At 42.2% G+C, this 12,945-nt stretch overlaps 1 protein-coding gene across 1 annotated transcript; it reads right to left on the bottom strand.

Moving 5' to 3' along the window:
• Positions 1 to 8,590: 8,590 nt before the first annotated feature.
• Positions 8,591 to 9,088, bottom strand: LOC136062275 (uncharacterized). The gene has a single exon (XM_065761137.1). It carries the CDS (start codon positions 9,086 to 9,088, stop codon positions 8,591 to 8,593), a length of 498 nt encoding a protein of 165 aa, XP_065617209.1.
• Positions 9,089 to 12,945: the final 3,857 nt, after the last annotated feature.

Raw genomic sequence — 12,945 nt, forward strand, 5'->3', positions numbered from 1 at the left:
AGTTAACTAGGATGATAGTTGTGTTGAACCAATTTGTGTCGAAGTCAGCGGATAGATGTTGCCCTTTTTATCAATTGCTGAAGAAGTGGAAGGGGTTTCGCTGGACCGAACACTGCGAAGAGGCCTTTCAAGATCTGAAGAAATATTTAATGAGTGCGTCGATATTATCTTGTCTGGATCTAGAGAAAGACTTGTATATGTATCTAGTAGTATTCGAGCATGCCGTGAGTGTAGTATTATTAAAGGATCAAAGGGGGATTCAAAGACCAGTCTATCACATCAGTAAAACCTTGGTCGATGCGGATACCAGGTATCTACCATTGGAAAAACTCGCATTAGCATTAGTCCATGCCACTAGGAAGTTACCCCACTATTTCCAAGCCTACACGGTGTATGTGTTAACCGAGTACCCTCTGCAATCCTTACTTAAGAGATCTGACTTCACAGGCTGAATAGCTAAATGGGGAACCAGGCTTGGGTCGTTCAATATTTGCTACAAGCCTAAAAGTTCGATGAAAGGACAAGTGCTTACCGACTTTGTCACTAAATTTACTCCCCGGGAAGGTGTACGTGGATGGCGCATCCAATGCAAGGGGTGCAGGAATTGGAATTGTGATCGTGTCCCCAGAGGGAGTAAAGCTAGAACATTCTTTGAGGCTAGGTTTCCGAGCACCCAATAATGAGGCTGAATATGAGACATTTTTCGCGGGACTTAGAGTCGCACTTAGCCTTGAAGTAGCCGATTTGGAGATACATTCGGATTCTTGGCTAGTAGTTAGTCAAATAGAGGTGTTGAGGATGAAAATTTGACAAGAAAGCTCATTCCATGAAAAGTAAGAAAATTCCATGGGCCTTAACAAAAGAAGACGCAATTCATGAAGTTAAGAAGGACCATGAAGGCCTAAAGTCCCAAAAAGAAGGAAAAGGAAAGAAATAATAATAATAATAATAAAGAAGATGACCCAGACTTGGTTAGGCCAGAGGATATGCAGCAAGAAGAATCAACATTATGGCCCTAGGACCTTGATGTGTCCTTTTGAAGCCTTAAGAAGAGGACCTTGACTGACACATGGAATGTATGTTCAGATTTCTAGCGAAAGCCATTAAAAAGTCCAACAAAACTAGATATTATCTTTGTAACCCATGGTCCAAGCCCATGGGATCCTGAGTTGGTAGTAAGGGAGAAGTGGTTTGGTCAGTAGGGGAGTGATTTCTAGTGAAAGGAGGATCCTGAAGGTTTCCCTTGGTTCATATATTTGCTTGAATGCATGAACCAATGGAAAACTCAGTTCCTCCATGTGCATGACATCTCCCCACAATTTCCTCTTAATTGTCATTTTCAATTAAAACTGTCATCCATTGCATTGAGCAACTCACCCACTCCTTTGACTTTCCAAGAAGGCATCTTCCATTTATAGCTAAAGCCAAACACCTCTTCTGAGTTATAATTGCCTACTTAAGCTAAACTTCTGCGCAATGCACTTTTTTAGGTTCCAGAGGACATGGTTTTACTCAGCAGACCAAGGACGTCCTTGCCTGGGGTACCAGACCATGTCCACTATAAAAGGAACACAAAGGCATAGTAGAAGGGAGGGGGAGAAAAAGGGAGATTCAGATGGAGAAAAAAGGGGAGAGTTCAGAGGTTCAAAAAGATAATTCTTAGAGCTTTAAGAGCTTAGCAAGGGAGAGAGGAGAGAAAAGGAACAAAATAAGAGAGCCAAAGAGGAGGAATTCATCCCATATCCTTGAAATCATTCAAAATATCACTTAGCCTCCAAAGAAATATATGCCAAAACATGCACACATCAAATATCACTCTCTCCCACAAAATCCTCCTCACTTGACTATCTTGGAAGGCGATGCCCAAGCAAAATTACTTGGACTTGAGCTCCAAATCCTACAAGTCTTGTGCAAAAGTACTAAGTCTATGAGAATCAGGGCCAGGATCCTCGCGGCTGACTCATTCCTATGAAATTCATTTATATATATGTATATGTTTTAGAATGTATATCCTAATCTGAAGAACTGACTATTATTTGAAGATATGTGTATTGTATAATTGTTCTTGTGTAGGACCTATAGAGGTAAAGGGAAAGGACAAAACTCCATTGCATAATAGTCATAGAGAAAGATCCTACAGTTCAAGGAACTAGAGATTTTGGGTTCCATGGATTATAGACCTAGTACTCTTGTGAGCCACGACATCACGCTTGGGGAACCAAGTGATGGAACTCTTTTAAATGTTCACACACTAAAAGATAAGCCTTAAACCTTCTATTTTAACTTCCTCCTCCTCCTCCCAAGCCAACCCTACTGCTGAGGCCGGAGCCTTTTGACCCTAAGCGTAAAAGGGACTCAAAGGGCAAGGAAGTTATGGAAGAAAAGGGATCTCGCCCTACGCTGGAAGAGAAGGCCCAGCAGGCAGCTAAACAACAAAAGGTTGGGCCCAAGGTGCTTGAGAGGACGATTGATCCTCGGCCTGAGTCACAGGCCTGGCTCCCGGCCCTAATGCTCGACGGGGCCCCATTGATGGAAACTGCCTCCATTAGGGATTTCCAAGGAGGTACTGGCAGCCACGTGGCCGATGCTCTGGAGAGGGCCCTGCTATTGCCTGCGGATATGATTGAGCTACGGTTATTCAGGAGGCAGGAGGTCTTCCTTAGCCTGAAGAGGTACTTGGGCATGGTAAGGTTTCCAACTTAGTTTAGTCAGTCAACCCCCACTTTTTGACCTTTGCTCCTTGTTTATCTCATATTTGTTCTCTTTTTCAGGCTGTTTAGGCCGCATTCAGGATTGAGGAGATGGCCAATAGCAGCAACAGACAGTTAGATGATGAAAGGAAGAGGCGTGTTGCTACTGTTGAAGCCTTCAACATTGCTGATCAGTCCACCCAAGACCTGAGAGGCAAGCTGCAGGAAGAGGAGAGGGCCAGGAAGAGCGCGGATTCGGCTTTGGCAAGCGCCCAAAAGCAAGCCGAGGACCAAAGATTGCTCCTTCACAAGGCCGAGGAGTAATTAGCTGCTACCAAAGGACATATCAAGTCCTTTAAAAAGAAGTTGGAAAATGTGGAGAAAGCAAAGGGCGAGGTAGTGAATGCTCGAGCTAAGGCAGAGAAGGCCAGGAAGTTAGCAGAGGAGGCTAAACAGCAGGCCGAGTAGGATGCTTACGAGATGGGAATAGCTGAGACTGAGACCAACCTCAAGGCTCAGGTTCCTGGGGTATGCAGGCTCTACTGTTTCCAAGTTTGGGTTGAGGCCTTCAACCGAGCTGGGGTTGAGGCTTCATCTGAGCTTAGGAGAGCCGAGAGCGTGTATTACCCCCTGCCATACGAGAGGCTACTCCTCCCAGCTCCGAAGCCAATACTGCATCCGAAGCGGCAGATGTAGATTAAGCCAGTGCTGCCAATAATCCTACTTCAATTGATAAGCCTGCCGAGGAGGCTGAGCACCCAAGGGTATTATAGAAGGAAAAAACTAGTAACCAGGAGGTACCCCGGGGTGTGGCGAAGCCTTTAGCTAATCTTCAAGCTCCTCCAGCCGAAAAGGGGTTAGCCTCGGCCTCTCCTGCTGTGCCTTCCGAGGCTGTTCTGCCAGGCTAGGGCTCTGAGGCCCCTGATGCTGCTTCTCAACAAATCTCTAAGGACAAGCTGTCCATCAAGTTGAAGAAGTAGGCTGCCCATTTTTTTGTTTTTTGTTGTACTTGGATTTTTGTAATGAAATTGTCTTTTTCGCAATGAAATGTGTGTGTTTCTTTTAATGACAAAGTCCTTTGCTTACATGATTCGTATTTTTATTGACACTTGCATAGCCCTAGGAACAACAAGTCCATTGAATGGATATTCAAAAAATACTAAGTCCACAACGTAATTTTCAACTTGGGCTCCAATGGAGAATTAGGTAATTTTGGTAAGGCAATTTGCCATAAAAGGATTTAAGTTTGTAATGCAAATCTCACAGTATTTGTAAGGATAAAACTCTAATTTTTAGGTTCATTACAATATTGACTATAAAGAAAAGCATTATAACGTGGACTATGAAGGATAAAGTAAAGCCCAATGTACCTTGAAATGCTTTAAGTGATGCTCATGGAGCTAGGCTCCATTTTGGGCTCTGTTTATGGTTTAGGTAAACATTTAAAGTAGTTAAATTCTTTAAGGGTTGTGGTTCGGGGACCCATGCAATAATTTGGTTTCGTTTAATACTTGGATAGATGCCACAAGTTATTAGTTTCCCCAAGGTTTGAGGTCCGAGGACCCATGCAAGACCTTGGTTCTGTCTAACACTTAAGTAATTGCTAAAAGTTATTAGTTTCCCCAAGGTTTGAGGTCCGAGGACCCATGCAAGGCCTTGGTTCTGTCTAACACTTAAGTAATTGCTAGAAGTTATTAGTTTCCCCAAGGTTTGCGGTTCGAGGACCCATGAAAGACCTTGGTTCTGTCTAACACTTAAGTAATTGCTAGAAATATGGCACGTAATTACAATAAGTCATAGTGCAGACAGAAACTGTTTTCATTAATAATAATACCTTCTTTGGTTGTTTACATTCCATGGGTGAAGTACAGCTTTTTCATCTAAGTCTTCTAAATAATAGGCATCTATTCCTGCCACTAAGGTGACGCGATACGATCCTTCCCAGTTGGGCCTCAACTTTCCCTAGAATGGGTTCTTGGCACTACCCAAAACCTTTCTCAGCACCAAGTCTCCTGATGCTAGTGGATGCTGTTTTACATTGGCATTATACCCTTGTTTCAGCTTTTGATGGTAGTTGGCTAGCAGGATCATTGCCTTTTCTCTTTTTTCTTCGATTAAATCTAAACTCTCTCTTAGTAGTTCGTCGTTGTTACTCGAAGTAAAAGTGCTCGTCCTCAACGTTGGGAAGCAAGTTTCAACAAGGATGACGGCTTCGGCCCTATAAGTCATGGAAAAGGGGATTTCTCCTGTTGATCGGTGCAGTGTAGTCCGATATGTCCATAAGACGTGTGGCATTTCCTCCACCCATCTTCCCTTTGCATCATCCAATCTCTTTTTCAGCCCATTAACTATGACTTTTTTGACAGCTTCAGCTTGTCTATTTCTTTAGAGGTAGGCCGGAGTGGAATATCTGTTTGTAATTCCCAGGTTATAGCAGTATCTCTTGAAGGCCTTGCTATCAAATTGGAGGCCGTTGTCCAAGATGAGGGTATGAGGGACCCCAAATCGAGTAACGATCTTCTTCCAGATGAACTTCTTAGCATCCACATCCCTGATGTTGGCTAAGGGCTCGGCTTCGACCCACTTAGTGAAATAATCAGTGTCGACTATAAGATATCTCTTATTTCTTGCTGCTTTAGGAAAAAGACCTACGATATCTAAGCCCCACTGAGCAAATGGCCATGGACTGTAGATAGGATTGAGGACCCCTCCTGGTTGGTGGATGTTCGGAGCAAAACTTTGGCATTGGTCACATTTCTTGACATACTCTTCGGCTTCCTTCCGTATTCCCAGCCACTAGTATCCTTGAGTAATGGCTCTGTGAGACAGAGATCTTCCTCCAGTGTGGCTCCCATAAACTCCTTCATACAATTCCTCGAGCAGTAATTCTGATGCTTCAGGGTGTATGCATAACAGATACCGTCCAGAATAGGAGCGCTTGTACAACTTATGATCCTCAGACAACCAGAAACGAGGAGCTTTTCTTCGTATTTTCTCTGCCTCTGATTTTTCTTTAGGCAGTGCATCATCCTTAAGGAAATTCACTATAGGATCCATCCAGTTCAGACCCAACTTGGCCTGATGGATCTGCACCACGCCTACCTTGACTCCATCTGATTTGCATAAGTCCTCAACAAGGATGGTTTGAGGTAGACCTTGCACCATGGAGGTGGCAAGGGTGGCCAACAAATCTACGTGCGTGTTTCCACTCCTGGAAATGTGTGACAGGTTGAAGAATTCAAAATCCGATTGCAAGCGCTTGGCCCGACTCAGGTATTCCTGCATTCTCGTATATTTAGTCTCTAGCTCTCCCATCATGTAGCCCACAACTAATCTAGAGTCCAAGAACACTTCCATTGCCTTTCCTCCCATTTTCTGTACCATGGCCATTCTGTGCAGTAATGCCTCATATTCAGCTTCATTGTTTATGGCCGAAAACCCTAATCTCAAGGATTTCTCTATAGTAGTCTTTTCAGGAGATATTAGGACCAGCCCCACTCCAGACCCCCTTTGGTTTGCCGCGCCATCAACGTATACTTTCCAGCATGAGGGTCCTCATGTAGAGATTGTGCCAACCAATTTTCCATCCATGTTTTGTCCCTCTGTTACCATTTCTATTGATGATTCGGCAAATTCGACTATCAAATCAACGAGGATCTAGCCTTTGATAGAGGTCCGAGGCATGTATTTGATATCAAAAGCTCCTAGGATTATGCTTTATATGGCAATTCTTCCTGTATAATTGGTACTTTGGAGCACAGATCTGAGTGGAAGTTGAGTTAGAATAACCACTGTGTGCACTTGGAAGTAATGGGAGAGCTTTTGCGTGGCATGCACTATTTTCAAAATCGCCTTTTCCAGCGGCTAATAACGTACCTCAGTCTCATGTAATGATTTACTCACATAATATACTGGCCGTTGTACGCCATCATCAACGCATATCAACACCAAGCTTACAGCATGAGGAGCCACTATGATGTAGGTGAATAAAACCTCGTCGGCCTTATGGTTGGACATGATGGGCAGCCATGATAGGTACTCCTTAAGTTGTTGGAAGGCCAAAGCGTAGTCCTCGGACCACTCAAATCCTTTCCATTTGTTCACCAGGAGGTGAAATGCTCGGCATCTGTCTGCAGATCTAGAAATAAACCGATTTAAGGCTGCGATCATCCTAGTGAGTTTCTGAACTTCTTTGGGATTTCGAGGAGGCTGCAGATTGTGGATTTCTTTGATCTGATCTGGGTTCACCTTAATTCCCCTATGCGTCACCATGTAGCCCAAAAATTTGTTAGACCCAACACCAAATGAGCATTTAGAGACATTGAGACGCATTTTGTGTTTTCTTAAAACATGAAAAATAACCCCGAGGTCTTCCATGTGCTCGGATGTTAATTTACTCTTTACCACCATGTCGTCTATGTAGACCTCTATATTCTTGCCTAGTTGTGACTCGAACATTTTAGTCATCATTCTTTGGGAGGTTGACCCTGCATTCTTCAAGCCAAAGGGCATCACTTTGTAGTGGTAATTCCCAATGGGAGTAACGAATGTTGTTTTTTCTTGATCGCCTAAGGCCAATGGTATTTGATGGTAGCCCTAGAAGGCATCTAGGAAGCTCATCCGTGGATGGCCTACCCTTGCATCCACTAGCTGATCTATCCGAGGCATGGGGAATGGGTCTTTTGGACATGCCTTGTTTAAGTCTGTGAAGTTCACACAAACTCGCCATTTCCCACTCTTCTTCTTTACAACCATGGTGTTAGCCAACCACTCAGGGTAGAACACCTCCTTGATAGCCCCTGCTTGCTTGAGCTTTCTCACTTCATCCCTGACAGCGTCGGCGTGCTCCCTGGATGGGTGCCGAGGTGGTTTTTTTTGGGAGTGGCTGATGGATTTACATTTAAGTGGTGACATATGAAGTTCGGATCAATTCCTGGGGCATCATAGGCGTCCTATGCAAACACATCAACATTTTTTATGAGGAAATCTACCAATTTTGCCTTTTCTTGAGGGGGCAATTGAGACCCTACTTGGAAGAACTTCTCCGGATCATCGCCAATGATTACTCTTTCTAGGTCCTCACATTTTGTTTCCTTGGCTGGTGTGTCAGTAGGTGATGTCGGGGTCCTTAATTGCTATGAACCCTTATCAACAGGGGCCGAGGACTCTGCTCTGGGCTTATTTGAGATGGCAGCCACCAAGCACTCTCTAGCTGTGGTTTGGCAACCCTGAATCTCCAAGACCCGACCTTCGGAGGGGAATTTCACCTTCTGATGCAGGGTGGAGGCGACGGCTCCTAGGGTATAAAGCCAAGGTCTGGCCACGATGGCGATGTAGAGGGAGTAAGTATCCACCACAATGAAGTCAACCTCCACTATTTCTGGGCCGGTTTGCACAAGTAGTCTAATCTGGCCCTTTGGCATGACAATTTTTCCATCAAAACTCATTAGAGGGAAGCTGTAGGGCGTCAAATCCTCTGGTCTTAACTTCAGCCCCTTATAGAGGTCGGGGTACATGATCTCGACTCCACTACCACCATCTACCATCACCCTCTTCACGTCGTAGCCCCCAATTCGCAGAGTGATTACCAATGCATCATCGTGGGGTTGGATGGTTCCAATTTTTTCATCTTCGGAGAAACTCACGACCAGATGAGGATACACTCTGGGTTTTTTCGGCTCTGGGCTGGGGTCATTGGCAGGCAACCGAGCCACAGACATCACCCTAAAGGGGCATGAGCCCGTTCTTCCCGGTGCAGCAAAAATTACGTTTATCATTCCTATGGGCGGTCTTAAGGAAACATCTCTCCGGGGCTCTTGGTCTGCCTGGCCTTGATGGCCATTGGAAGGATGTAAAAGGTGCCTTAATTTCCCTTCTCGAACCAATTGATCTAGGTGGTTCTAGAGATTCCTGCAGTCCTCTGTGGTGTGTCCGTGGTCTTGGTGGTACTGTCTCTGGTTGCGTTTCGTTGACTCTCCAGCCATCTTATTAGGCCGCTTGAAGAATGGCTCATGCTTGATTTTCTCCAAAACCTGATGTATCGGTTCTCTGAATACAGTGTTGACCATTCGCGTGTTGGCCGGTCCAGTGAAATCTCTCCTCAGACGGTCATTGTTGTATCGGTTCGACCTGAAATCCCTGTTCTTTTGAGGGATAACCTTCTCCTTCCCTTTCCCTTGCAGCTGGTCTTCTTCCACTTTTTTGTATTTGTCAATCCAGTTCATAAGTTGACGTACACTGGTGACAGGCTTACCAGTCAAGGATTTCCTTAAGCCATGGTTGGTTGGGAGACTGCTTTTGAAAGTGCTAATGGCGACGTTGTCAAAGTTGCCGTCCATCTCATTATACATTTCCCAATATCTGTCCAAGTATGCCTTTAGAGTTTCTCCCTCATGCATGGATAATGACAATAACGAACTCAGAGGCCGTGGGGCCCTGCTGTTTGTAATGAAGTGAGAGCCAAAGGCTTGGGTGAGCTACTTATAGGAATCTATGGAGTTCGTTTTAATCCATTGAACCACCTCATCACTACAGGTCCTAGGCTGGAAGGAAAGACCTTGCACATCAAAGCTTCGTTCTTGGAGTGGACGGCCATTTTTTGATTGAACTGGCTGACATGCTCTACGGGGTCTGCTCGACCATTATAAATGGTGAATGTAGGCTAATGGAACCGTCGAAACATAGCCCCTTCTATGTGCTAAACATACTTTGATTTTTTTTTTTTAATTTATTCCAGTTCTCTCTCCCACATCATATCCCAAGTCCTCTCTCTCTCTCTCTCTCTCTCTCTCTCTCTCTCTCTCTCTCATATGGGGCCTCATGATAAAATATATTTGTTTTGCTAATTTTTTTAACATAGACAAGATTTGTTTTAAATTATTTTAATGTGTTATAATCTTGAATAAAAGATGTGATGTAGAATATATTGTAAAATCGTGTGTTAAAATAGATAAAATAACTTTTTGACGTGTCAAATGCTAAATTGTTTTAGAAGAGTTGATGCCCATGATATACGTTTTTTTTTTTTTTTTTTTTTTTTTTTTTTTTTTTTTTTTTGTCTTTTGGTTAGAGATAAGGAAATTTTTCAGCCCATCAAAGGGTAGCTTTCTGTAATATCTTTGGGCCTATTTCTCAAGGTCTGGTCAGAGATGGGAAGGGCCCAAGCTTTCTCTTTTGTAAGCCTTCCATGACCTTTTTTGTTCAGCAAATCAAATTTATTTTCGAGTTGGGCTTGTCCATTAAAGTGAGTATTGGTTTTAATTGTGGATTGGGCTCAAAGGAGTTAGGGGATTGAACTTTGTAACTGGGCCTAAGCCTTAAGGTGAGCTTGATGGATTGGGTTGGACTTAGACTGGTTTAGGCTTCCAAAATGGGACGATTTCAAGTTTCAACCAACCGAAATCTATTTCTCGTCTTCTAGAAATCTCTCAAATCTCCCTCTCTTTCTTTCTCCTTTGTTCGATCCTAGCCACCATCAACCCCACCAGCAATGGTGGCTTTTTCTCTCACAAACCCTCTCTCTCTCTCTCTCCACCTCGGCAAAACCTCTATGGCCACAACAATTAAGCTACCACCATAGTGGCTCCTTCTTCTTGTGCAAGCCTAGCCCAGAGTTGACTTAAATTAGCACCATTACCATTCATAGCAGTGCAGCTCAAGGTGCCACCACGAAAGGTGGCTGCCATTTTTCATTTTGGGTTTGGAATCTGGAAGTGGGAAAGAATTAAGGTAGAACTGGCATTTGAAAAAAAAATATTAAGCCATAATTTTTTTTTTTTTTTTTAAATGCAAACCATATGAAACTAACACATAAGAAATTTTGATTACTTACTAACTTACTAACTTAGAGCATTATCATCAGCTTCACCTATTTAATATTTTAGCAAAAATTTGTCTACACTCAAACAAAATAAGTATGCATCAGTCTCAGTAAATTAACTAAAGTTTATAACGAGAATAGTCTCATCGCTACATGTAGTGAGCCTTTATCATTACTACACTAATTTTTTTTTATATTGAATTTCGAACTCTTTCTCCATCTCTCTTCCCCCTTCCTCTCTCTTCCCAACTCTTACTCATTAGTATGCCATTCAATACCAACACAGCTACATGGGAAGCAGCCACAGGTCTCTTCCTTAATGACTTCCTTGCCTCAACCTTCTCAAATGGGAAAGGAAAGCATTCAACAAAACTCCATAAGGATACTGTAGACACCTCATTTTGTACCCCTTACGACCTGAGCCTCCATTCCCCAATGATGATGTCATTTAGAGGCCCAATGTTGATTTAGGGCCCAATTTCGTGAAATCTTGACTTTAGGAATTATTTATGGAAAAATAAAACTTATTTTTGGAAAAGAAAGGCTACAAGAGACCTTAAGTGTGCACATGCATACACGTGTATGCACTCGCACACTTGAAGTATTCGCACACATACTTAAGGTATGTGCACACATACCTTGAGTATGCGCATGCATCTAGTGTTCTAGAAATAATGAAAGGAAATATTTTTGGACATAAATTCATGTAGACTAAATTCCACATCATTTGGGAGCCACCCCGCACCCCTATTTTACCATTATAAAAAGACATGAAAGGTACTTTTCAAAAGAGGACAAAAGATACAAGAATCACTAGAAAATAGTGAATTAAAGAGGGAGTTATTCACATAAAAACATCCTCAAGTCAAGTTTTACTTGGTTGGGACCTACTTTGGTCTTGACCTTTGAGTTCTAAAGTTTACTAACCTTCTGGGTTTGTTATTGATTAGATTAACTGAGGAGAACAGTCAAATTAAAGCTTTGAAGAGTTTTTGTGTTTTATTTTTTTGTTTGCTTACATGTTTTGATGCCTTGATATACCTGTGCTAGTTTAGATTTACTTTGTGTTTGTATTAGAAGCATCATAGGCTGTTAGTTTTCTTATTTTGCTTTGTTTTTTTGTTTTGTTTTTCTAGGTTGGCTTATGAGCATGTATGCGTGTGCATGCTTCATGCATGTGTACACATATTCGAAGTGTGCGCATGCATACTACAGGGATGTGTATGCATACCCTATTTATGCGCATGTAGGGTTGTACACGGTTCGGTTCGGTCGATTTTAGAGAGGTTTTTTGCACCACACCTATAGGGTGTGGTTTTACCCTATGCTTGACCGCATCTCACTTTTGGAAGGTAAGAACCGATCTACACAAGGTGCGGTTAATCTTAGCGGCTCGTTGCTGTTAGTTCGGTTATATGGGCTGGACTTTTAAAAATGACTATTCTAAGTTTTGGGCTTTTGGGCCTTTAAAAAATAGCATTTTGAGCCCATTTTAACCCTTTTTTTAATAGACTTCTTTTTAACAAACTTCTTTATCTAGTTACAACCACAAAAAGACAACTCCAAACCTGTTACAAGACTTATAACATTCCAAATCAAATACATAATTATAAAGTATCAAGTCTTAAACTATAACTTAAATTCAACTTGTCAAATTAAACATGTGTTTATTAAACACATTATCACATATTAATAAATCTAAACCTATCACAACATTCCAAATCAAACACACAATTTTAGAATATCAAGTCTCAACCATAACAAGAGAATTCTAGCATGGCAGCAACATTAACATTAATATTTATATCATAGTAATCACATCAAATACAAGTAGTAGCATAGCCTCGAGGAGGAGTAGTAGTGCAGCACTACAAAGTAGTCAGGTAGTGCTTGAGAAGCACTATATAAATATACATAATGGATGTTGGACAGTATATAGTTGATACACTACACAACTACATATTTTTCACAAAAAATGGAGGCAGTCTAGTCTAATAATTTTTAAGTGTTCAGTACTTGTGTTGTTATGTGTGCATCTAGTAAACAAAAATAAAGGAGAGAGTAGCAAAGAAGCATCAAGCTAGCAACCAACAACCAGCAACATCCCAAGCACCCAAACACTCCCAATTTGGTCCTCTCCATGATTAAATCAGCAATTCAAACACCAAAAATTTCTGCAATCAGCCAGCCAACAACTCCATCTCCACGTCATCATATACAAAAAACTCCATCCCTACAATTTCAATCCCCAAAAAATAATGATAAGTAGAAAGTAGAAAGCAAAATATGACAACTAATACCATTACAAATAGCAGCCAACAAACATAAGTAAATCACATAAAATTTTTAAGTTACCTTAGGTAGCTAAGTCCAAAAAACAACCCCACCTTCCAAATCAGTCTAGAATAGAATCTGTACCCATAGTGGGTTTTGGTG

The sequence above is a fragment of the Quercus suber genome, unplaced genomic scaffold, assembly GCF_002906115.3.
Source record: "Quercus suber isolate HL8 unplaced genomic scaffold, Cork oak 2.0 scaffold_398, whole genome shotgun sequence".
Lineage (NCBI taxonomy): Eukaryota > Viridiplantae > Streptophyta > Magnoliopsida > Fagales > Fagaceae > Quercus > Quercus suber.